This window comes from Lygodium microphyllum, chromosome 27, assembly GCF_053477565.2.
Source record: "Lygodium microphyllum isolate KBCC chromosome 27, Lygodium_microphyllum_v1.1.10, whole genome shotgun sequence".
Classification (NCBI taxonomy): Eukaryota; Viridiplantae; Streptophyta; class Polypodiopsida; order Schizaeales; family Lygodiaceae; genus Lygodium; species Lygodium microphyllum.
The window spans coordinates 10,520,699-10,548,527 of NC_141161.1; the positions used below are offsets into that span (position 1 = coordinate 10,520,699).

General features: G+C 39.9%; 1 protein-coding gene across 8 annotated transcripts in view; it reads left to right on the plus strand.

The window, feature by feature from the left end:
- The first annotated feature begins 16,657 nt into the window (after positions 1-16,657).
- The window catches only part of LOC148012052 (uncharacterized), a 116,145-nt gene continuing 104,973 nt past the window's right edge, over positions 16,658-27,829 (plus strand). For all 8 annotated transcript variants that reach the window (XM_087669798.1, XM_087669799.1, XM_087669800.1 and 5 more), the window contains exon 1: positions 16,658-17,410. In XM_087669798.1, the coding sequence (XP_087525924.1) occupies positions 17,045-17,410 (366 nt within the window). In that variant the 5' untranslated portion in view covers positions 16,658-17,044. The remainder of the gene's footprint in view (positions 17,411-27,829) is intronic.

Sequence of the window (27,829 nt, forward strand, 5' to 3'; positions counted from 1 at the left end):
GTGGAATGTCTTGTGGACTTTGGGGAGCCGAAAGAATCTGTGGCTGAAGGTAGTGACATGGAGTCATTATTTAAGATCGATATGGCATCTATTCCCTCCTGGTATGCTGCAATAACGCATTATTTATCGACAGAAGAGGCTGGATCCGAACTATCTAAAGCTGAGAGAAGGAAAATTAAGCAGTAGGCATTGAAGTTTGCCTTGATCACAGGTACATTATATCGGCAAGGGTTTGATGATATCTATCGCCGATGTGTGATGCCTGACGAGGTGCCATTCATTTTGGAAGAGTGCCATGATTCCGCTTGGCGGAGGCCATTTTGCTGGACGGCTTACAGCACAAAAGGATTTAAGAGCAGGTTACTGGTGGCCTGCCATCTTCTAGGATGCGTTCGCGTATGTTAAGAGATGTGACATTTGTCAACGACATGATAGTCGAGAGAATAGGAAAAGACCACTCACCCCTATTATGGCTATACTTCCATTTAGTGGGGAATAGACTTTGTGGGTCCTATTACTCTGTCTCGTCGACTGCGCAAAAAAGGTATATTATTGTAGCAACGGACTACTTCACAAAGTAGTCAGAAGCACGTGCAACAAGGAAAGATGATGCTAAAGAAACTGCTAGTTTCCTTGTAGAGCAGATAATATGCCGTTTTGGTCCACCGAAAGAATTAGTGTCGGACCATGGAACCCATTTCCTGAATAAGGTGATCAAAAGCTTGACCGAGGCTTGGCAAATCAAGCACAACAAAACGACTCCTTACAATCCGCAGCCGAATGGGCAGGTTGAAAGTACCAATAAGCAGCTTGTGGGTATCCTATCGAAAGTCGTATCTGAAAAGAAACACGATTGGGATAAGAAGCTATATGTGGCAGTATGGGCGTATAATACCACGTTCAAGCGAGCCACTGGCCACACGCCGTTCAAACTAGTTTATGGTGAAGAGTGCGTTTTATCCTTAGAAATTGAGTTGCCGACCATTCGATTCACGATAAACCATTCTTTGGGTAATGAAGACGCCCTATTAGAGCAATTTACGACTTTAGCACACCTAGATGAACTCAAGCTGCAAAGCCTATTACATCAAGAGGTGGCTAAACGTCGCATGAAACAGTTGCATGACCTAAAAGTGAAGAAGTACACCTTTAAGAAAGGACAACTGGTTTTGTATTACGATGCGCATAGGGAGCTGTTCCCAGGAAAGTTGGAACCTAAATGGGATGGACCCTACAAGATTGTTAGGTTAGGGAAGAACAGGTCTACAGCCCTACTAGCTAATCTATAGGGAGTAGAGTTTAAGAATAAGGTTAATCTTAATAAGATTAAACCTTACTATTTCTGAGTCTGCTAATACAAAGAAAATGCATTGCAGGTCCATGCTAGGAATGATCTGAGACTTGCAGAAAAGAGCTTAAAAGACGGTTGATGGGTCGGTTAATCCCTTATTTGGAGCACCCATATTTGGAGCAAAGATACCATCAGGGGAAACTCATCTGGTGGAGTAAAGGATATAAGGTGATTGAGCAAGAAGACGGAACCTTTGTGTGGGAGATCAAAGTCTTCTGCCATCACTGTTTACGACTGTTGACGAGTATCCCTGTTGAGTTCAATGAAGAAGGTGGAATGGAGCCGTCAGTTCATCCTCTCAACATGCTAAACTTTAATTACCATAACTAGGAGTAGAGGAGTTCGTGATGGCCAACTGTGTAAACCCATTGTGGACGTATACACTATATTTTGATGGAGCATCCAGGGGCCCTAATAAAAAAGAAAGTGTGGGAGTAGTAATCCGAGACCCCCGTCGTAGAGTTACGATGAAGTTAGCTGCTTATCTTGGGGTAGGATTTACTAACAATATGGCGGAGTATAAGGCCTTGATTATGGGATTGCTATTGCCAAGCAAGGTGGTATTCGTCGATTGTTAGTAAAAGGGGATTCCCAGTTGATCCTGAATCAGCTAGATGGGACATACACAGTGCGGAATCCCATTCTTTGTATGTATCATCGAACTGCGATGTCCCTACTTGAGGAGTTTGAGAGAGTGTCTTTTCAGCTGATTCCCCGTTACTGGAATCAGTTTGCGGATTCATTAGCAAATCTTGCTTATGAGGAAGACCTCTTTTTTAATTGTGGTCCTAGTTTGGATATTGTGGTCAATAATGAAACACGACCCAGTCACTTGTGGGGTATGTTATCAGAACATGCAATATATGGCAGACGATGGTTGATATGGGTGATGCAACGAGTAGCCGAGACCAATCTACCGTTATTATCTGGGACCCATAGGTTGATTAGACAACATATTATGCGTACGCCGCTTGCTATTTATGCAGGAGGGATGGGTCATAACCTTATGCATTTAGTTTAGGGCTACAAGCCTGGTTTTCCTCCTTGGAAAGGAGCTTATTATTGTATATCTGGATTTTTCCAGGGAAGGATATGTAGATGCTACTTTGTTTTATTTCATTAGGCCAAGAGGGCCAGTGTTGCAAGGTTTTGAATGCTTTATTTCGTTAGGCCAAGAGGGCCGATTCAGTTTTGTAGTGAGGTGTTTTATTTCATTAGGCCAAGAGAGCCAGTTGTCTGTTTAGTGCAGGCGCGGTTAATGGTTTCTTGTTTGAGTCCTGCCGCTTGACAGATTCCGTGGAGCTGGAGGGAGCCTTTGTCGCGGCATCGACGCTTCTTGTGGCCCTATCCAGGTGATATCTATTCTTTATGAGTACTGTGGCTTTTATGATATATGTGGTTGTGTACTTGTTAAGGGGTTTTTCGTTTCTTGTTGGGGACCGGCGTCCAAGGTATGAAGTCCTGAGGTTTAGGTTCAGTATATTTGAGGGAGGTCAGAGTAGTCGTTGCCTCCTGTGAAGACATTGTCAGGCATTGGAATACCTGTTTTAAAAGGGAGTTCTAGTGACTCTGTTCTGCTAGCCTGCTAGGCGGCCGTTCTAGGAGTTCTTGTTAGTTATGAGGCCGTTAGGGAAGCCTGCAGAAGAAAAATAAAGATGATAAAGGAAAGAAACCTTGAATATCTTCAAGAAAATAAATAAATACAAAGGTGTGTAAAAAGGGGTTCTAACCCCTATCAAAGAAAAGAAAAGACAGAAGAATTTATCAGCAGTTGATCATCGCCTTGCAAAGGCCTGGTAGGTTCCTAGGGACGAGTCAGACCCGGGGCCGATACTTGTCTTCCTAGGGGTGGCATCTTGCTAGAAAAGGAAAAACAAGGAAGGCTGGAGCAAAAATAAAAGTGAGCGTCAAAAAAGGAATAAGTATCGCCTTGCGAGGGCTTGGTAGGTCCTTGGGTGTCGAGACAGGTCCTGAGACCGATGCCCTGTTCTCCTTGGGTCACTACGCTCAGCTCCCTCCGTTTTACATGCCCGAGTATGAAAAATAAAAACCCTAAAAGAAGATATGTGTTATAAGAAAATACGTCTTGATCGGGCTATAGGAGTCCTTGTCTAGTAGGAACTCCTAGTTGTGTTGTCCTTAGTTAGGTAGGTAGTTCAGACCACCACTTAGGGCAACCTCTTTGACATTTCTTTTTAGTTTGGCCGTGTTGGAGCGGTTGGTTAGTGACTAGCTTCGGATATTCTATCAGATGATGCTAGGCCTACCCCTTGTGGATGTCCTGCCTTGGTTCTGTCAGGGGGTAGTGTGAGCATTGTGCTGTGTTTGGTATGTATTTATTTTGTATCAGCTTGATGCTTCCTTTGGTTGTTTATGTGAAAATATGTTCGTGGATTCGACGGGCTGAGTCGCCCTATCCCGTGGTCGCCAATGAGAGCGGAATTTTGGTGCCGAGAAGTGCTTAAAAATAGCTAAAAATTATGAATATCAAGGGAAAAAAATTCAACGTCGAAGGCGGCGGCTCGATCTAGGACAATTTTAAGCGCCAAAGTACTTTAAAGGTGCCCAAGAGACACTTGTTGATTTTTCATAATTTTTCAGACAGTCGTGCGGGTTGACACGAGTTACCGGCCAATGCGGGATGCCAAGCCAGACTCCCTGGATTTTTCAGAGCTCAATTCCAAGTCCGGACGGGGAAATGGCCAAGAAATGGTCAAGATTTGAAAGGGTGGCCACAATATGGACCAAAGGGGGGGTGCCCTTTGGGGAAATTTTAACCCCCCAACCAAAAGGCATGCAAATAGAAGAGAGGAAAATCGTGGAGAGAGAGGAGAAGAGGGCACCATCAACAGGCGCTGAAAAATGCGCCATGGATGGGAGGAGGCAATCTTCAGCCTCAATGCAACCCACATCACTGATCATTGCCCTTGCTTTCCTCCTGGATGCCAATCATATCGCCGCCTCTCGCCCGAGAAATGGTGGTCTCTGTGAAGAATTCTGATTTCAGTCTTTCTCTCTCCTCCCTCTCTCTCCCCTAAAGGCAGATTCATGTGGTGAAGAAGAGGAAGAAGAATGGATGATGGATGCTTGTCCAATGAAGACCGGATTGCTCCATGGTGTAAGAGGAAGGAAGATTGCTGATTGTGGACTGTCATGAGCATTAATGGTGGCTGGAAATCAGTCCCGAGATATGGCAAATAAAAACCCGCAACCCGCAAAGAAAGGTAATCTCATTTTTACAAAGGAAATTGATATTTTATGCAACTTGCTTCATGAATATTTGTTCCCATGGGATGATTATGCATTATAATGTTGTTTGCAATGTCTTCCAATTGTTTATGATCAGAAAATCAGAAAATCATAAGTGTTGTGGATGAAATTAGTAGTGTAAAACCCGTAAAACACGCGAAAATGGAAAAATTGGGTGTTTTTGAGATATCAATGGAAAATATAATAAGACACACCAACTAAACTTGTGTTTTTGCTGCAAATGAACCTAAAGGCCACAGTCCACAACTCATTGTATATAAATGCTATGCATATTATTATTTTCACCATACCTTTTCTTCTAAGGTTTCAATATGAACACTTACAAGTTTCGTTTCTTCAATTCTTTAAAGTTACTCCTTCTGAATGTTTTGACCAAGTTATGGGCTAAATCTCAATATGCAGCGCTAGGATTTGTGGATGTTAATGATCCTAACACTTCTTTGTATGGTGAAACTTAAGTTTCAACATCATTATGAGTATTCGTAAATAGATGAGTGCCTTAAGGTTGTTGATCAAATGTTTGTAGAAGTCTCCATAAGAGCACCATTAAGTAGGAGCGAAATCATGTTTTGATCTTATCCATAAGCTCTAACAAATAAGTTGATAGGCTACATAAAGCTCAATCCTAAGTTTAAACATAACACAAATCAATCATGAAGATCAAATCTACATCTCATGATCACCTTGTAGGGAACTTAAATCATTGAACTATTTGTCAATACATCAATTTTAGCTCTATGGAACATGAATTAATAAAGAAGATAAAATTGCACTTTGAATCTCATTTCACTACTAACAAAGATACCAATAGTATTGCACCCTTGAATGGAGCTAAATCCCTTGAGATCAACGCAAACCTTAGGAGATAAATTAAAATCTTCAGCTAGGTAGTTTGCCATTGAAAAGTTTTTTGGTAGGAATTGAGCTCTTCCAACCTCATTTCTTTTTTAACAACCCATGACAAGAGGTTTGACATCAAGATTCAAATCATGCTTAGCCAATTGTGTGGCCTGAGGCTTCCTTTTAAAATTGACCTTCAGGCTTAGCTAGTCCTATGGCAAGAGTTGTGCTAATCTTCAAATTCAATCAATTAAGTGGCACGAGGCTCAATTTCACAATTGAACCTTATGGTTACCTAGTAGTATGGCATCAAGTTCAATTTTAAATTTGAGCCTTGTTACTATTACCTTGTAAAGAGATTAATTGTTGCAAAAAGGACAGGTAATCGATACATTTTGGTTTGCATTGATTATGCCACAAAATGGGTGGAAGCTCAAGCCTTGAAGGATAATAAAGCTGTTAATATGGCCAAGTTTTTGTATACTAACATCATGACTAGATTTGGATTCCCCATTGAGTCAGTCAGTGATAGGGGTAAGCATTTTTTGAATCGAGTTATTCGCGATCTGACTGTCAGGCACATGATTCTTCACAAGAAGTCGACCCCATACCTTCCTCACATTAATGGGCAAGCTGAGAGTTCCAACAAGATCTTACTCCATATCCTGAAGAAAATTGTTGAGGATCACATGAAGGATTGGGATGTAAAGTTGGATTCTGCATTGTGGGATTGTAGGACTACATACAAGGTGACAACTGGACTTACACCTTTTAGGTTGGTGTATGGATTAGAGGTTATGGTCCCTATGGAGTTTGCGGTCCCAAGTTTAAGAGTTGCTATTGAACATAAATTGGATCCTGAACAATTAGTGCATCATCGGATGGAATAGCTCCTAAAGTTGGAGAAAGACAGGGTGTTAGCTGCCTATGTGCCAGGAACCACACAACAAAGGAAACAGGCTTGGGTGAATAGACACATTGAAAAGAATTTTGTTGAGAAAGGGGATTGGGTTGTTGTTTACAATTCTTGAATGGGAAAATTCCCAGGTAAACTGAAGCTTCGGTATTCTGGACCATTTATCATTTATGAAGATATTGGACAAGGTACATTTTTGCTAAAAAAATTGTAGGGCAATATCTTGAAACCTGCAATTAATGGTTTCAAGTTGAAAAGGCTAGTGCAACCTTATTATTCACCTGTTAATTTAATTTTTCATGTTGGTGCAAAGGACTTAGTTTTTTAGGGTTTCATGTGTAAAGGGTCACAATTGCATGATTCTGACATGACAATTGGCACAAATGAAGGGTCACTCAAAGGTGACTTAGACTTCACTTTTAAAATGGAGAAGGACACAGGGTCTTTTGATGTTTCTTCTCTTTCTCCATCACCGTGTGCTTTGCGCCTACTATTGCCGCCATGACCCATATGCATTGAAGCTCTACAAGGAAGCTGGCGTTACCAAAACATGCTCGGTTGAAAGAAGAGGAGGAGGAGGAGTATGAAGTGTCTGACGATGAACGACCTACACGACATAAGGATGAAGAATCAACACCGAAGCAAGTGTCACAGTTGTCAAGTCCTAGTGTTGTGAGTACTCACTCCCTTTATTGACTCTACATTAGTCCTTGATCTTGAGGACAAGGTCCACAGTGGTTGGTTGCAAAGTATTGGCCTATATGTGTTTGCATGTTTACCATGGTCTCGATGGGCAGCGAATGTTCATGCGTCAGCATAATTGAATGTGTTGAGATAAACACAGGGTATGATTGCAAGCCGCATAGAGTTAACTCCAGCTATTGTTGCCTGGGTGTTTGCACTCCCCATGAATGACAATCCTACATTGTGGAGGTGCAGTGAAGAGCAGATGTACCAGGCATTTTGGGACCCTGCTAGTCCTAGAAATGTCTATATCTTAAAAAAGATTGATGCTGTGAGGAAATTGGAGCTGCATTGGTTCATGGAATGCTTCATGATGTTTATTAAAACCAACAACATAGCCAGGGAAACTTATGGAGTTATTTACTATGAGAGAACATTGGCATACCGAATTGGGTAGGGTTGATGCTTGATAGACTCATGGCTGAGATTAAGATATCAAGGCCTAAAAAGGTTTTTTAGAAATCTCGAATGGGGTGTTATTTAGCTGCACTCTATGAATATGCTCAGTCACAGTATCCTGATGTTGCTTTCGAGACTTTGCATGGTTTGAAACCATTGTCTACATCAGATGATGCAGTGCAGGTTGATGGTCAAAATGCAAGTTTTGATTCTATCAAAAAGGATGATGACAGCAATAGCCTCTTTGCAGGTGATGAACACAAAAAGGCTATTTGCAGGGATTAAGTGCAAGTTGGATATGACAAAGAATATGCTCGCAAGGTTGCATTGGAATTTGTAAAAAAAAAAAATCAAGATCTTTGGATGATGTGGTTACTCATGGGAACCAAGAACGTGCAGGTACTGTTAAATCTGAGGGCCAGGAGCATTCAAAAAAGAAACAAAAAATTGGCAGAATTTGGCTAAGAAGTATGCATGGATCTAATGTTAAGCATCCGGATATTTCTACTGATATTCAGGTTTCTGCAAAATGTGTGGTGGTTGGTGAGCATGTGGGTGTTGATAAGATAGACATTCCATTTGTTTCAGCTCACTCTCGGCTTGATGATGCTGCATTCGGAAATTTGTCAGATGCATTGAATATGATGAAGAAAGTGATGATATATTTTGAGCATATTGAAAATAATAATGTTCAAACAACAGTTGAACTTAAACAGGTAAAGTTTTAGTTGCATATTCAGCAGAAGAGGTTTGATGAGTTGTCAAAACACTTGTAGGTGAAGCAAGTTGAACATGAGTCATTGCAAAAATTGCATATTTGCAACAGTTACTGGATAAGTGAAAGATGTCAAGAGCCTTGTTTGAAAGATGACTCATGAATTGAAGGATAAATGTATGCAAGAATTGCATAATTTTGTGGATATGCATGTTGTATTGTAGGTTGAACATAAGATGTTGATGGAGAGGTTTAAGCCTCTTAAAAATGTTGAAGAGCAGATGTTGCAGAATTTGGAAGTGGGTGTTGATGCTTCTGTAGTATTGAAGTCTGAATTTCATGAGATTCAGCATGCTTTGATTACTGATGTTAAAAATACTTGGCAGGTTATGGCTAGGAAATTTGAGAATATGGTTTCTAGACCATATCACATGCTTAAGGATGCTTTTGTGTCAGCTGAGTATGATGCATGGATTCGTGAAAAGAATGCATTGGTTCAGCAAGTATCTGATTTGTAGGCTGTGAATATGGATCTTACTGCCAAGTTGGAGGATGCATTGGATGCAAAGAGGAAGAGTGATGATTATGTGGCATCTTTATTGCAACAAAATAATTTTTGGATGATGGACAAGGATGTTATGTTGCAGGAAGTTATTCATGAGGTGCATGAATAAATTTATGCTATGGGTCATGAAACTGCTGAGGATCATGTTGATGATGGTTCGATGTGTCGGATGTCTACTTGCGGAGACATCATTCTTTACACTCCTAGTTCTTTTCACTAGTTTCCTTTGATGTACTTCTTCTTTTTTTATCATGATATACTATAGTGCACTTTGTTGACTCTTAGAACCAATTATGCAACTGCATCAGAGGGCTGTGAATATCCTAGAGGGGCTCTATTCATTGTTGCTTAGTGTGGCTTGTCAAGAGGTGCAAGGCCTCTGGCAAGGCATAATTGTGTTCTTTGAGTTACTCATTATCATACTTAGTTTCTATGTTTTCAATTAGATAGCTACATGCTTGTGGTCGAGTCTTGATTGTCCCCGTCATCCATCGGGATGTTGTGCTAGATGTTGAGGCTCGAGTTGCACTTGTTATTAGTACTTTTATACCCTATTACTAGTATACATATAGAACCAGCATATGTAAAGTGACTTAAAATGTCATATTAAGTTTTTACCTGACATTCAGGTGCCTTCTTGACGTTAAGAAAGTTGTATCTTTTGAGATCCTGCGTGATTAGGAATGTGATCTTCTTCAGGACAGCGCCAGATTTTGGTCGCTCCTCTTTGGTTCTATTATTGTGTATCTCTGTCCTTAATATTTACAATGTCTATTTCAAGTTATCTAATCAGGAGTGGTCGTGATGATAGAGAATTGTGTGATAGTTTTCAGGACAATAGTTCTGGGTTGATGAATGTAATATGTAGTTCATGTTTGCATAGTGTTCCTGAAGAATAAATGTATGAAATGGTTGTAAATCATGTTAGGGAGTTTCCTACAGTAACGTAGTTGTTTAAGGCAATTTGATGTTTCCTGCATTTTTTGTTATGGACTTGATAGGCCATAACACACAAATTTAGCCATGTCATACTTCTTACAAGCAAAAAAAAATATTCAGTATAGGCAACTATAGTAGACTAAGTGCCTCTATATCCCATGCAAGCTAGTGTGTGCATTTCATTCATTGCAATGTTCTTAAAAGGTGCAATAACAACAACTTTCTTTGATTTTATAGAAGCCCATTGACATACATACAATGGTTAAAAACCATGGTGTTGGTATTTTGAAATGCATGCCATACAATAGAAAAATCAGAAGTTGATGTGTATGTAGGAATTATGGCATTAAAATTTTGAACTTCAACAATAGAAACATAAGTCAAATACACATAAATTTAATTTTATCAAAACCAAGTAGATGCTCTAAAAAATGTTTTGCTAGGCTTATGATTCAATGATTCTACAACTACATTAGCATGTCTAGATTGCTATTGGATCATCATTGAGTGAAAACTTTGAATGAAAGGTACCCATTTGATATGATAGTCATAGATGAGTGATCGATTCAATAAGTGTTTAATGGCTTATTGGTCTGTTTTGATAAACACTTTGGATCTCATAAGATTGTTTCCAAATGTCTAAGGCATGCACTATTGCCAGTAGCTCCTTGTCATAGGTGCTGTAACTTTGTTCTAAAGGTTTGAGTTTTCAGCTTTCATAGGAACTGGGGTGATCATTCTGCATTAGCATTGCACCTATGTGTGAACCATTAGCACGAGTCACTAGTAGAAAGAAAGATTGATAAAAATCCAGTTGTTGGAGTATAGGTGCATGGGTCAAAACATATTTTAAAGTCTCAAAAGACTTAAGTTGGCTAGGACTCATAAAAAACCAATGTTTTTACAAAACAATATAGTCAAAGCTAAGGCAATTAATGAAAAATTTCGAACAGATTTTTGGTAGAAAGTTGCTAAACTAGGAAAAGATTTCATTTCATGCATGCTATTAGGGAGAGGGCGGTCCTTTAAATTTGAACATTCTTTGGATCCATGGTATTTCTTTCAACATAAATTGTATGTCCTAAGTAGTCAATTTGATTTTGAAAAAACAAACTCCTATCAAGATTTGCATCTAAGTGATTTTTATGTGGTAACTCAAACACAAATCTAAAATGTTGCTTATGTTCCTCTTTAGACTTACTAAAAACAAGAATATCATCAAAGAAAACAATCACAAAACCTTTTTAATCTAAGAATATTTTATCATCTTTGCAAATATAGTTGGTGCATTTACTAAGACCAAAATGTATAATTTTAACTCAAAATGACCAAATTGTATCCTAAATGCGATTTTAAACACATCACTTGAATCCACACGAATGTGATGATATCCTCAATTGATATTTACGTTACTAAAAATTTTGCCCCCCTAACTCTCTCCAATAGGTCAACTTCTCTTGGAATAGGATATAGTTTTTAGACATCCTCAATTGTTATCTATATTACTCAAAATTTTAGCCCCCAACTCTCTCCAATAGGTCATATGCTCTTGGAATATGATATTGGTTTTTGACAATCACTTTGTTTAGTGCCCTATGATCAATGGACATCCTGTAAGTTTAGTTTTTTCTTCTCAATCAAAAGAACAAGTGCACCAAATAGGGAAGAACTAGGATAGATCAAACCTTTATCTAGCAACTTAGTCACTTGTCTTTGTACTAATTTTTGATGCAAAGGACTATGCTTATATGGAGCTTTGTGTAGTGGAGTTACCCCGAAGGAAAAGTTCCATCTTGTGATCTAGATCTCCATGAGATACCACTAATTCGGGTGGATAGTCATCAGGAAAGCAACATTTATATGAATTCAATAACATTTTTTGTGAAATGGTCAATCCGAAAGATATAGGAGGTTCAACTTCAATCACAAAATCATGCATATTTTTTGTTGTTTTTTGAGCGCTTGTTTAGCTCGTGTTGACTAGTCAATGGGAATAATTCAATTTGAGGTCACTAGATTGGCTTTGAAGTTATAGTATGTGTGTGTGGTAATCAATGTTTGAATTGTACAAATGTCTAAAATACACATTGAAGATTATGTTAGATAATTGAAGAGGCACAACTAGAAAATTGTGCTTTTCTTTATGTGTGCCCATAGAGATTTCAAGCCCTTTAATTTTCCATATTTGATGCTTTGAAATGTAGACTTGACTTTATATAATGAAGGACTAGTCTCTAGCTGCAACCTGCTAACTAGCCTTTTAGAAATAAAGTCACTGGAACTACCTTTGTCATGTACAATAGTAACATCATAATCTTTCACAAATCCTTCCATCTCAAGGAAAGGATGCAAAGAGACATGCATACTTGATTATCCATCATTTGATACTTCTTGTTATAAGGAAATTGTAGTCCAATCAAGTGTGTAATTAGGTACTTCCTTGATGTTGTACAACTAAGCGGTGATATAATTCTTGTTGTGGGATAGAAGCCAATGCACTCGAAGATGACCATGTTGTCCACATCGGTAACAAGTAGGCTTGAATCTTTTGTGTTGAGCATTAATATTTGCACTTTGAGGTTTTATATTATTGTCTCTAGCTCTTTGATCAATCTTGCTTCTAGGTTGGAAGTTTAGAGGTCTGTTCGGTGGAAAAAAATTAGGACGATAAGGATTGAAGAGTTTCTTTAGGTTGCAATTGTTGTTGAAGGAGTGAGATTGATTAGACTATTATCCAAAAGAAATTGGGTGATAGTTTGGAATTCTTTCTCCACATCATGAGCATAGGGAATAGCACCGTAAAGAGAAGTGGGCTTAAGATGCTTATATTCAACTTAGCTTGGATGCCGAAGTCTATCTTCATATTTGCATTGTAGTGTGCTTTGGGGAACTTCCTCAAGCATGCATAACATGAAATATCATTGCTAAGATCTTTTAGTATAGATGGCCATGCTATTGCCTTCTTGCCATGTAAGATTTGCCTAATTTCACTTTACATGAAGATCAAATCGAGGTGGAAGGAAATTTTCTTTGACTTTTTTTTTTTTGAAACTCATTCCACATTTTTGGTTGGTTGGTACTTTAATGAAGAATGTTCCACCAAAACAATGCTTTATCTATCAAATACTTGGTGGCACATTTGTTTTTGTCTTTTTTTCGAAAAAGCTTATTCATAGAAATAGTCGTCGAACTGGCTCAACCAAGATAAAATAGCTATTTGATCACATATACCATCAAATTTAGAAATTTAGAAAGACTTATGACTAATTTTTTTCATTGCAAGTTCCATAATATATAGTATATGCACATGATAGGAAATGCTTAAAAACAGAAGTATGATGAGCTAGGTTGTCAACCTTTTTCAAAATGAAAAATTTCCCAAAAGTTTTGTTGCTTTTCTTTAGACAACAAGTTCAAAGTGGTATTTCTAATTTCATCACTTGTGCAATAGTTTATTAACTTGATCTTTCTTAACTATCTTGATTTTATCCTATTTTCTAACATATCAAAATTTGTTCACTTTGAAGCACATATGTACTTAACAAAAGAAAGTGTGCTTTTGCACATTTTAAGGTGCATATAAACTTTTGCTTTAGTAGACCTCACATTCTTATTGTATCCGTTACTTTAAACAAAACAATCATGCGAAAAACTATTTTCATCGTGATCTCACTAACATGTCACATTATTCAGTATTGATGGTAGAAATCTTCAACCTTCTTTAGTAACATGTTGTTTGACTTTTGTGAATATATTGAATATTTAGACATTCTTTGATTTTGACATCCTTGCCATGTTAAGAAGGTAAATTGAGTTGTCTTGAAAGCAACTAGGATATTTTGCAATTTTACACCCACTTACTATCTCGACGTGCAACTTTTCTCAAGGCATATATTGTGCTAAGAGAACTATTCAAACGAAAATGATGAGGGAACACACAATATGTTTACTTTGATGAAAGTCTTTGGTGAGACTAGAACTTTACATTGGCATATCTTTAAAACATTTGTGTAGTGTGATGGAGTAAAAAGTGACGAATCAATTAGTATTGCATCGTTATCTTAACCCACAACCTTCTTTACTGTTTTTTGGAATGTAAACTTGATATCAATGGTGATATGTCGTAAAGCTTTACAGCTTGCCACTTTAAAGTGGAGGTTGATAGCACATCGTAATGCTTTCCAACCATATGCAACCCCACATGTTGTTTGTTTGAAGAGCAAAAGTTTCATATTGTGATATAATTGTAACATAAAGCATTATAGGTTGCCATGGACGAAAGTGTACGAAGATGGACATGTTTACAGGATTTGATAATTGATGGTGTAAAGCATGATGTACATGGGAGAAATATGATAATAGCAATGAAAGGAATCCTTAATGTAATAGAAGATAGCTCTATATGGGCTACATGTTTGAGGGTATTAAAAGAGAATGTTCTTATAAAACAAACAATAGAAGTGCAATAATATTTAGATGTTGATGTTAACCCTCAAATGGGGGATTGGAGTCTTGTAAGTTTTCTAGACCATCAAGGATGTCAAGGCTTGTGATAGATTTATGCTGCTTGTTGAGTAATGACCGAGTTTATTGATTTCTATGCAACTTTGAGATATTTGTGTATTTAGGGTGGTCACCACATTTAAATGCTAATATGTGCCTAATTGTAGATGGCCTAACTTGGCAGATATTGATTGGTGTTCGCTAGTGATCCTCGACGCTCTTGTGCTTTTGGATGAAGTACCATTGAATTATTTGTAGTGTTATTACCTCTTCGTTTTTTGGTCGTCTTCTTTTGTTGTGTCCCATGCTTGTTAATCATACATTGATATATGTGGATTATTATACATTTGTAAATATTTACACATTCTTATGAGGATGACTTAATATGCACATGCACTAGCATACATGGATATATGCTTTTATGTATCTTGCATAGCTATGCCTATATAAATCATGCATGTCTTATGCATGCATGTGTGTACTTATATATCTTCACCCAATAAGATGACCTATTTAGAGTTTCAATTTTATAGAAGGTGAAATTAAGTTGGAAAAAATAAGGAGGAAGAGTGGCCTCTACTTCCCAAATTTTGATGCTAGTTTTTAAAATATACACAACTCTTTGAAAAGTAGCATCATTTCTATCAATCCAAATATCCCAACATGTGAGTGTTGTCACTGACTTAAAGATCGTGAAAAGTCTATTGAAGATATGGGTTGTCCTCGGAACTATAGTTCATTGAGTACAAAAAAATCACAATGTCGTTTCAATAGATGAAATCCCTTGTATCCATACCAAACCATTAATTCCACATTTTTAAAACAAATTACTCAAGGATCTAGGCTCCAACCTCCACCAATGGCAAGCTTTTGTGTGCAAAAACATCTTCTAAGCATTGCTTTAGTAGATAGGGTGCCCACATTCAGTAAGGCAAATGTGAGTAAGTTCATTTCACTATGCAACCTCCATTTTACACCTTGTGATTGTCGTGTGAACAAGTTGGGAGCATCGGAAATGGATAACAGTTGTGAACAAGGTGGGAGCATTGGAAATGGATAACGTGCATGCATATAATTACGAGAGAGTGGATTATAGTTAATGTGATTAATCACATATGGCATACTACACACTTGAGAGCACCTAACCTAAAATTAAAAGAAACACTACGATTCCCCAAGGGGGAGGAAAAAAAAGAGAAACACTTCCAAGCAAATAAATGGGTAGACTTAGTATATTGATTATATTAGTTTTAGCATGTCATGTACACTATCTATCATGGCATTCAATGGATGGCCAAGTGCCAAGTTCAAGCCTACCACAAGTATGTATTCTACCCAAGAGCCAATTCTTTTATAGGAAGATGTGTTGATGAACTTTTGACAGAATATGTATCCAAAAACCTCAACGTAACATGTGATATGCTATACAAAGCACTTGAAATACAAAACACCCCAAGGCCATAACTTGTTTACCCTTGCACATCAAGTAGTGTATGAAACAACTTCCATGTGAGCTTCAGGTGGTTTTGGTGCTTCTCTTACTTTATAATGTGTAAAGTGTTTATTTTGTGGACCATCAAGCAGTTTTAATATTGAATTTTAGACTTAAAATTGTCACTTTTTCCAACCATATTTATATGATCAAGGTTGAAGTGTCAACTTTCTTTATGGGCAAACTACTTAAAGATTGAGATCCATTAATGTTTCTGATCACAATAATGTGTTATATGGACATCTTCTACAAGCATTGACAATGTGTAAGGGGTATCAACCCCTATGCTTGAGCTTAACTTTGTTGAGATTGAATGAGGAAGAGCCTAGAAGTGAGTAATAAATAAGAAAGGTGCCTCATTAGCCAACCACATTTCTACTCAATACTTGTCAACAATGTCCACCTATAATGACTAGATTGAAAGCATTTTGAACTCATCTACTATTGGAAAAACCTGACAAAATGTCTCATGCGATTTTATGAAAAATGTACCATGCAATAGTCCACTTTGGTAGATCAACCATGAGCTCCTCCTTGGCCTTGAATTTAGGACCTCCACAAACACACATTTAACCCATTGGTCCATACTTTTGCTAGGAAGGTGTTCAAGTATTACTTGATCTAACATAGCTCTGTATTTTCTTAAAACTCTCACTAAAGTTCTGTGAGGACACCTACTTTGCAAGGCTCGCGATTGTGCACTTGGAGAGTCTTCACACAAAGGAAGGGCTATTGATTGCAAACATGCTAACAAATCCCGTGCGTGTGTTGGCCTAGGTGTGACGAGGGTCTAAAGTTATGAATAAAAATACAACCCAAAGAAAAAAAATCTTAAAATTAAAATTCCCCAAGCATCAAGATTCCCTGGCCCAAATGTTATTATTAGGTCCTTGGAAGATATAAAAATTGCCTAAGGATATAGAGAAGAGAGAGGGAGCCTAGTACTTAACACTTTTGGCCTTGGCCCCGGACAGCTTTGTCTTTGACTTTGTGATCTTCAGATGCAGGCCTGATGAAGCTCATTCATGGCCCGAGGGAGTGAACCCAACAGCAGCAGCAGCCGCAGTTGAGAGAGAGACGAGCATTCATGGTGGTCTGTGCAGAAGAAACAGGGGATCTCTGAGATGCTCTCATCAGCAGCAGTACCAGCAGTCGAAGCACTCATGGTGGTCTGTGCGGAAAAACAGGGGATTCCCGAGATGCAGAAGACACAAGGGACCCCTGAGATGCTCACATGAAACAAGCTTAGAGATGTGATCTTGCCTTGCTAGAAACAGCAAAGTCGCCTTCCCAAAGAAGAAGAAGGAATCATGTGGCGCGTTGAGGAAGAGCAGAGATGGAACAGAGGAGGAGGCTCAGCCCAGAGGTCTCAAGGGGGCTCCTTCCCCCCCCCTGCTCACCCTCTGCATCCGCACTCTGCCCCATTATCACAACCAGCACCACAACCACCTTCTTTTCCCTCTGCCCCCAACAGTGGCACTGCCACTCCCCCTGCACCTCACGTTGGATCCGAGGCCAGGTCGGCCTTGGGCCCCTCCCGCTTCCAGCTCGCATCGGCCTTTCAGTGGAGTCGACTGCCCTCTAGAAAGCCTCCGGAACCCCTCCGACGGGCAGTTGCAGCTTGCTTGTCATCGGGAACCCTTCAACCGAGCTCCGAAGCTGTTCGCACTCTTCAGGTTTTGTTCCTTCTGTCCTTTTCTATTAAATTGCAGATTGCCAGAATTGAAATGCAAGCGTGCAGCAAAACACTCGCGTTCCTCCATTTTAAGCGTGTAACAACAGACTTGAAATTCTCCATTTTCTTTTTTTGAGGGAGGGAGTGGATGTGTTTGATTTTAGTAAGTGTTATGGAAATAACTTGATCAGAAGGCCAATACATACCCTTATCAGGCATCCTCTCAAAGGCTAGCAGTTTGATTGCTGCGTATCCATCTGCTGAGTGGTTGGATTAAGGCCAAGTTAAACATGCGAGACTTTGCTATCAAGTGAATATGAAGAGGGGGCGGACACTTTTACTCGTCTCTTGTGTGTAGCTCATGTGAGTAGGTTGATTACTTGAATGCAAAGGTGTGCAAGGTGTTCGTGTTCTTTGCCAATCTCGAGGCTTGAAAGCTCACATGATACTCAAACATTATGATGCAACTTACTTTCCTAAGATAGTGTTTGGAACATGAAGGTCTTATGTCAATGCAGTTGGTCATACTTGGGCCATGGTGATAAGGCTATATAGGATTTTATTGCTAGATTAGGTAGAGTGAAGGCATGATTGCTATTGTGGTGTGTCTTGGCTAGGCTAGGGGCCACCATGACTCATAGAGCAATTACTGTTTTTATTGGTTTTACCCAGTTGGAGAATATAGAGTTGGGAGTTAGATCTTAATACGGTTGAAGTGGGGGTTGAAAGCATTGCCTTCAAAGGTAAAACTGAAGTTTCCTCATAGTTGGCTTGCACTGAGAAAACACAATGTATGACCATGACAAAAACACAATGATATAGACACAGACGTGCAAAACTCAAACAAAAGCAAGAGAGAGAAAGAACACAACTCTGAAGTGACTGAAAACTGTAAATGAATGAAGAGTGTACAAAGTGCCCAAGGGTAGAGTAGTAGTGTCGGAGAGTGACGTCCACGAGAATTGGATCCCAAGTACTGCAACCACCAATTGGAGATGAGAGATGTTTGAATAATGAAGGCCAGCAAGCTGGTCACCAAAACACAATAGTTGAACGCTGAAATCTGGTAAACGTAGTAGTGTACCACCAGAGAAGGCTGAAAATTGATCACTTGAGGTAGAGAATTGTCAGACAACGATTGGAGAGGTGTTTGCTGATGTAGGCGGCGTGTTGGACAACAAAAACGTAGGTGTTGCAGTAGTAACTAGTTGCCTCGTGGGAGAGATGGTAGCAGCTTGTTGCTTGGCACTAGATGTCGAAAAGACAAGCTGATCAGGTGCTATGATGACATAGTAGATGGAGACGTCCAAACAATAGGGTGATGGCTGGAAATAGGCTATCTAGGCCTGAATAGCAATGAGCTCCAATTGGTGATGACTGGATAGTAGATGGTACGTGGCCGATGGTTGAAATCTACATAGTAGAGTGAGAAACCTGCACAATGGGGGTAGCTTGTCTATTTATAGATGTGGATGGACCCTCCCAAATTAGGGTTTCATAGAAACTCTCTCGAATCACGCACTACTTTTGCATTAAATAAGCATGTTTTGGGGTTGTTTAAGAGGCTAATCAGCATGCAATGCATTTTTAACTCAACACAGTTCCCACATCCCATAGGTTTCACCCCATCCCCCATTATCTCCTTTGGTGGATCCCTCATAATCCCATCCCTTTGAGAGGGGGATTGTTTGAGTGATGTGGCTATGGATTCCCTAGCCCATTCTATTCTAGAGAGGGTTGCCAGGATTGTGAGAAGCTTTGCTAGAGATTACAGTCTTCATCGAGCCTTTCCTTCATGCATCCACCTCTTTCCTTCGTCATTGAGCCACCACTCCTTGTTGCTAGCATGCCCATCATTTGTGGTACTTGGTCCCTAATATTCTTTTTTGGCAAGTTTCGATGCCTTCGATAGCTCCTTGCTAACGTGTCTTAGTTTGCTCAGTGGCTTGGCTCTCTCATTGTTGTTTGGACTTCATTGGGAATGATCCCTTCGATGCTTTTTCACTCCCATTGGCATGTGCTGGGTTCCTGTTTCATGAGGCTTCAACCTTGGAGAGGGGGTTATACTCCTTGGCTAGTATTTATCATTGATCCCCTTCATTGACCATGATACTCTTCCTGCCATCCTTGGATTGATTTCATCTTCTTTGGCGTTCTGTCACATCTAGGATATGAGAGGGGTGTTAGTACACGTGTTTCTATGCCTCTTATTGTAGCGTCATCTCCTACTTGTCTATCTTAGGCATTTTAGGTGATTGCTAGTAAATGTGTCTCTATGTTTTTTGTTTGTATGGTTATCTCCTGCATGTGAGCCTTAGTCTAAGACATATGAGGACATAAGAGCTTAGACATAGTCTTTGTTTGTCTGTTTGTCTCTCCTAGGCATCTTAGGTGGAGGTTCTTTTTGCCTTTTGGCCCTTTCTTGGCCTGTCTGCGTGTACACAAAGGATAACAAGTCTTGGTGACTTGTTTTCATAATTTGGACGGCCGTTCTAGCCACTTGGGCACGGCGAACATAATCTTTGTGCGAGGAAAGACTTTGGCTGCCATCTTAGGGCTTGGTGGTAACATTTAAACAAGACACGACGAGCATTAAATGTAGGTTGGCCAATAGCTTGGCTGTCTTCAAGTGTGGCCTAGTTATTGCGAGCCCTACTCCATCATGCTTATCATTGTTTGCAAGTCGGCGAGTAGGTCAGCCATATTCAAGTGTGGCCTATTTATTGCATATTGCCATTCCCTACTCCACCATGCTCATCATCATCTTTAGTCCTCTAGCCTTCCTCATCATCACCGTCATCTCTTGCCTACTCTTGGTGCTCTCACGAGTGCACCCTAGTTGTGTGAAAGGGTTGACAGTTGGGGTATAGGTAGGGTAATAAGCTCCCAAAGATTGAAGGTGTGGAGTAGGCATTTCACCTTACATGACCCAAGCAAATAGTTGGAACTGTTTAGCTGGTCCTCTTTGGGTAAAGAAGGGAGTATAGGCACTTAAACAAATGGTGCTATGTTGGGTAATTCAAAGCTAGTAGAATGGGTTCTATGGGAAACATGGAGAGATGGGGGAGGAGAAGGAGAATGTTGCTCCGAATGACAAGACTGAACAAAAGGGCTCAGAGTGCTCTCTTCTTCATGATGATAATGTTGGCTTTCAAAGGAGTGACAAGAAAGCTCCTCATTAGAGTCATCAAAGACATTGAACCTATAGCAATGTTAGAATTTGCCAATTCTATGGGTAGTGCCCAATGTTTTAGTCTTTAATTCTTTTTTAGTTTTCAATGTGAATACAACTAAAGTTATAAGTTGTGTCACTACTCTTAGAGTTAGAGTTTGTTACCTCTAGTTGAGTTAGAGCTAGGTCTATCTTAGACCTATCTTGTACCTTTCATTCTCATCCTTTTAGTTCAACAAGTATAATCTACTCTTTTGCTTCAGCACACTCTCATTGTCTCTCTTTTCTCTCCATAGCTGGCTGTCATTTTCCAACATTTGGTATTAAAGCAAGGTTCTATGCGTGGATTTAGTTCAACCACCGTTAATCGATGCCGCCCCACCTAAGGTTCTATTGCTGTTAGCTAGCTCTCAACCCAAGGAAGAGAAGGACGAGCTACTGTTGTTTTTAGCCTGCGTGTTGTTGTGCTGCTATACGGACACAGTTTGAAACAATCTGGAGTGTACCATCATTCGACTTTCTTATTGATCTAGAGAGTCAATGTGATTTGAGTCATTAGTGCTAGTGTCTGTGGTATGGATGGTCCAAAAATACTAGATTTTTGGATGATTTTAGCCTAATTTTGATATTTTGGATATTATTTGTTGTAGATATCCTAAAAAGCTAGGGAAACTTCTAAAATAGGATGACATGCCAAAAGCAAGGGGTTTTTTCAGTCAGTTTTGGGATTTTCCATGAAAAAAGAAAGAGGGGTAAAATCGCAGCATTGCGAATGCAATTGATAGGTAGTAAATAGCACTTTGAACTGAGAGGAGAAGGAGGAGTGATTTGTGAGATTCTTGAATAGGTGTTTTGGGTTTTACCCCCCTTTCGGAGCCAACGGAGCCACCAGGTTTGGGTTTCGAGCAGTAGAGAGGAAGCTGTTGTTTGATGCATGTTTTTGGTCTATGAGGGAGCTCCAGGAGATCTAATGCTTGGAGATTGTTTCTGAGTAGTGCCAGATGAGGGATTCCAGGATCTATCAATACATATTGATTTGATTCATTATGCTTTGTCTTTATCGTATTAACCTCTTGTCTATTCTTTTTCTTCTCTTCCATCTCCTATCCTCTACTTCCATCTATCCTTGATTTTTGGTGGATACGACCTTTTGACAAAAATCCTTCCGACATTGGTGAACCTGATGTGAAAGGTCGTTAGAAGGAAAGACAAGATGGGGGAACCTTCGAACACAATTTCCAGTGATGTTTTGGAGCAGCTAGTGCAGAATATGAATATGCTTATGCATGTACAATAACAATAATAGGTGATGCATGCTTCTGCTCAAATAGAAACTTTTGTGATGAATGATCTGCAAGCAATTAAGTGTGAGATGAAGTTGTTGAATGGCAGGAATGTATCTGCATATGTATATATCTATGCTCAAAAGATGGAATTCTTTCGGGTGGCTCAACTTGCATGGAGCCAGTATTTTGTTCGGATCATTGTACATGAACTGAAAGCGCGGATTTCTGAATTGTACATGTAGGATGCTGACTAGGTAGCTTTTAAGAAGACACTCAGGGAAGAATTTTGCATTGAAGACATCCGTTTAATTATGCGCAAGTCTTTTTAGGAGTGGGTTTTACAATTCAATAAGGGTCTGTGGCTACAAAATTGTTAAGAGAATTTGAAAGTCGATTTGAGTAGTTAGATCTTGCAGAACAACAAGCTCTTGCAAGTTAGAAATTTGAATTGTTTCTACAAGAAGCAGGTCTTGAGCTTCAAGAGAAGCTTGATGATTGCCTAGAGGATCAAACTGTAGAGACAGGTCTTAAAACAGAGTGGAGGCATGTCAAAGAAGCTGCTACCGCACTTGTGAAAAAACATAGAAGAAGAGAAAGATTGCATGTCTCTAGCTTGCCCATTGTTACGGGCAAAACAGTTAATGTATCCAATAAGCCACCCACTTCTGTGGCTAAACCTATGGCTGTGCCTGATGTTCCCACTATTAGGGAAGATGTATTAGATGAATTTGTTAAAGGCATGTGGGATTTTCAATTGAAGGTCACAAAATTGGATGAAAAAAAGACAAGGGGAAAGGGGACGGGCAGCTATCCCTAAATTAATAAAAAAATGTATGTGGTATGAGTTTGTAGTATGAGAGAAAAGATTGTGCTGCTTATTAGGAGGCCTTGGCACGATAGCTCATCTTTTTGAAAGATGGCAAGATCCATGTACAAGAAACAGGATTGCCTCTTGCTTTGAATTTTGGAAAGGGAGGTATGCAGAAGTTGTCGGAAGACTTGGCTGTACGAAATGCTTATGCGGTTGTACATGCTTCTACTTTTGGTCTGTGGCAAATCGGCCTTATATGACCAGTTACGCATATTTGGCTGTGATGCTTTTGTGCATGTTAGGGATAAGCTAAGGAATAAACTTGACCCAAAATCCACCAAAGGCATTTTCACGGGCTATGGTGATGACGGTGAATTTGACTACAGAGTGTGGTTACCTAAGTCCAAGAAAATTATTTGTTGCCGTAATGTTGTGTTTAATGAGCTTGCAATGAAGATATGAAAAAGGTGAAATTTCAGAGTTTGTGGCCACCTATTACTTAAAAAAATGAGCCTCATGGTGTTGTATCATAGGCTGAAGTTGATCAGCCGGTTATTTTTGAGCCAGATGATGATAGACAGCAAATAGAAGGACAAGAAGGTCATGGACAGCAAAATATGCTTGCTGATTATGAAAATGTAGGTGCTGGAGATGAAAATGAAGGTGTTGTACAACATGAACAGCATGCTGAAAATGGCTTATAGCAGCCAATAAATGCTGAAAATAATATACCTCCAGATGTAGACCCAAATCTTGAAAATGTTGATCATTGGGTACTTAGGTCTACACGTGTAAGAAAGCAACCATGTAGGTTTGACCCCTCCCTGCATTATGTGATGCTTATAGATGAGGGTGAGCCTCTTACATACAAAGAGGCCAAGTCATGTGAGTTCAGCAGTAAGTGGGAGCTTGCTATGCAGGAAGAGATTAAATCTCTATATGCAAATGATATTTCGGATTTTGTGTCATTGCCCAAGGGAAGGAAGCCACTTCCCAACAAATGGGTGTACAAAGTAAAGACAATTGATAGGAAACCCAAGTACAAGGCAAGATTGGTTGTCGAAGGGCATGCACAGAAGGAAGGGATTCACTTCCAAGTGGTCTTCTCACCTGTTGTGAAGATGACCACTTTATGTGTGCTTTTTGCTCTTACTGTTGTATTGGACTTAGAGCTGTATCAAATGGATGTAAAAACAACTTTCTTGCATGGTGACATTGATAAGGAAATCTACATGAAACAGCCCAAGGGCTTTGTAGTTCCTGGAAAAGAGTAGATGGTGTGTAAGCTAAAATGCAGCTTGTATGGGCTGAAGCAAGCACCACGGCAGTGGTACAAAAAGTTTGACACTTTTATGCTATCTCATCGGTTTGCACGCAGCCATGTAGATCATTGCTTGTACATGAAAAAAGGATATAGATGGTAGCCCCATCTTACTTGTTTTGTATGTGGATGATATGTTACTAGCTGGGAAAAGGAAGACTAGCTTGGACGCTCTCAAAAATCAGCTGAAATCAGCCTTTTCCATGAAAGATTTGGGGAATGTAGAGCATATTTTGGGCATGAGGATTCGTAGTGATAGAATGCAGAAATTGCTGCTTTTATCTCAAGAAAAGTACATTGGAATGGTACTGGACAGATTTAACATGGCTGAAGCTAAGCCTTTTGGGTTACCCTTACCTCCTTATCTCAAGCTTAGCAAAGCCAACAGCCCGAAAGATGACTTGGAAGCAAATGCTATGAAGGGAGTTCCTTATGCATCAACTTGTTGTTGGAGCGCGCGGGTAGCGGAAGCGTGAAGATTTGCAGCAGAGGAAGTGAACAGGTGAGTGAGAGTGAGAGTAAGATTGACGAACAGATTTGGGTGTACCAACAATGTGTTGGTACACAAAGAATAAAATGTATTTATACTTAGGGCCCGTAAGGGTGTATTCACATGTACAACATAACAATACACGTGTAAAATACACGGAGGTGAATAAAGGACCTTTACATCCCAACAACCTCCCACTTAAAGGTCCGGAGTGAACCTTTAACCAACTCCCACTAGTCGTATGCAATGCTCATGCTGAGCCTTGCCTAGACTTTTAGTGAGAACATCTGCAGGGTTGTCTTGTGTTTTGATCTTGGTCAATGTGATTAGACCATCCTCCAGAATTTGTCTAATAAAGTGATATCGCACATCAATATGCTTTGTGCGTGAATGATACATGGCATTTTTAGCCAGATACACAGCACTCTGGCTATCACATCCCAACACTGGAGTACTCATAAACATGCGGAGATCCTCTGCGAGTCTGCTTAAACATATAGCTTCCTTAGAAGCTTCAGTAACTGATATGTATTCAGCTTCAGTAGTACTCAGTGCGACGATGTTCTGCAACCTGGAGCACCAAGAGACGGCCCCTCCAGGAACTGTAAAGACATACCCGCTAGTGGACCTGCGAGTGTCTAAGTCACCTGCCATGTCTGCATCACAATAACCCTGCAAATTAAGTGCACCCTGGCCATAGCAAATACACTTTCTTTGTGTACCCTTCAGATATCTAAGAATACTCTTGACAGCCTCCCAATGTGGTTTGCCAGGATTTGACATAAACCTGCTAACAACTCCCACTGCATGAGCAATGTCTGGACGAGTAGCAACCATAGTATACATAAGAGAGCCACAAGCTGATGCATAAGGGACTCCCTTCATAGCATTGGCTTCCATGTCATCTTTTGGGCTGTTGGCTTTACTAAGCTTAAGGTATGGAGGTAAGGGTACTCCGAGAGGCTTAGCTTCAGCCATGTTAAATCTGTCCAGTACCTTTTCAATGTACTTTTCTTGAGATAAGAACAGCAATTTCTGCGTTCTATCCCTACGAATCCTCATGCCCAATATATGCTCTGCATTCCCCAAATCTTTCATGGAAAAAGCTGATTTCAGCTGATCTTTGAGAGCATCCAAGCTAGTCTTTCTCTTCCCAGCTAACAACATATCATCCACATACAAAACAAGTATGATAGGGTTGCCATCTGTATCCTTTTTCATATACAAACAATGATCTGTATGGCTACGCGTAAACCCATGAGAGAGCATAAAAGTGTCAAACTTTTTGTACCACTGCCGTGGTGCTTGTTTCAGCCCATATAAGCTGCGTTTTAGTTTACACACCAATTGCTCTTTTCCAGGAACTACAAAACCCTCGGGCTGTTTCATGTAGATCTCCTCATCAATGTCACCATGCAGAAAAGCTGTTTTCACATCTATTTGGTACAGCTCTAAATCCAATACAGTAGTGAGAGCAAAAAGCACACGTAGTGTGGTCATCTTCACGACAGGTGAGAAGACCTCCTGGAAGTCAATCCCTTCCTTCTGTGCATACCCTTTCGCAACCAATCTTGCCTTGTACTTGGGTTTCCCATCAACTGTCTTTACTTTGTAAACCCATTTGTTTGGAAGAGGCTTTCTTCCTTTGGGCAACGACACAAGATCCCAAGTATCATTAGCATACAGAGATTTAATCTCTTCCTGCATAGCTAGCTCCCACTTATTGTTGAATTTGCATGACTTAGCCTCTTTATATGTCAGAGGCTCACCCTCATCAGTAAGCATCACATAATGCAAAGAGGGGTCATACCTATGTGGCTGCCTTCTTAGGCGTGTAGACTTGCGTACCCAATGATCTACATTCTCAGGAATCGGATCTACATCTAGAGGCATGTTATTTTCAGCATTTATTGGCTGCTGTAAGCCATTTTCAGCATGCTGTTCATGCTGTACAGCACCTTCATTTTCATTTCCAGCACCTGCATTTTCATAATCAGCAAGTCTATCTTGCTGTCCATGACCTCCCTGTGCTTCTATTTGCTGTCCATCATCATCTGGCTCAAAGATAACCGGCTGATCATCAGTTTCAGCCTGTGGTACAGCACCATGAGGCTCATCATTTGAAGTAATAGGTGGCTGCAAATTCTGAAATTTGACCTTTTTCATGTCTTCATCAGAGGCTAAAGTACCTTTCAGCAACTTTGCCTCATTAAACACAACATTACGGCTGCGAACAATTTTCTTGGACTGAGGTAGCCACACTCTATAGCCAAATTCACCCTCATCATCATAGCCCATGAAAATGCCTTTGGTGGATTTCGGGTCAAGTTTATTCCTCAGTTCATTTCTAACATGCACAAAAGCATCATAGCCAAATATTCATAAATGGTCATATGAGGCCGGTTTGCCAGACCAAACCTCCTCAGGAATGCCATTATTTAGGGACCTGTTTGGAGAGCGGTTGCAAATGTGAACTGCGGTTTTAAGTGCCTCTCCCCAAAATTCATGAGGGAGATTAGTAGTGGACAGCATGCACCGCACTCTCTCACATAGAGTCCTATTGTATCTTTCAGCCACACCATTTGAAGAAGGGCTGTAAGCTCCCTCTTGATCCCATGCAAGTCACAAAAGGACTTAAATTCATTAGACGTGAACTCACCCCCATTATCAGTTCTCAAGCATTTCAACTTTCTATCTGTCTGAGTGGTCACGAATGCATGAAATGTTTTAAAAACAGCAAACACTTCACTTTTCTTTTTCAACAAATAAACCCAAATCTTCCTGGAACAATCATCAATAAAAGAGGCAAAGTATGCAGTACCACCCAATGATTTCAAAGGCATGCTACATACATCAGAATGCACCAAGTCCAATACATTTGACTTACGGGAGACACCAGAGTAAAAGGAATTTTTCGTTTGCTTTCCAAACTGACAGTCATTACAAAAATCAAGTTTAGAGCCTTTTCCATCAACCCTCTTCAAAGAGGTAAGAACATCAAGTCCTTTCTGGCTCATATGGCCTAATCTCTTATGCCATAACTCCAAATGACAGCCAATTTCAGCAACTGCAAGAAACTTGCCATTCAAAGCTTTACAGTGCAGACAATACAAAGTGCCCTTCTTGGTTCCTTTAGCAATCAGCATGGAACCCCTTTTTAATTTCCATAAAGCACCACCAAACAGTGTGGTGTAACCATGCAAGTCAAGCTGTCCAACAGATAGTAAACTCTTCTTGATGCCAGGCACATATCTGACATCTTTCAACACAAGTTCTTGCCCATTATCCAAAGACAAGTGTATGGTGCCAATCCCATCAATGCTGCAAGCATGATTATTTC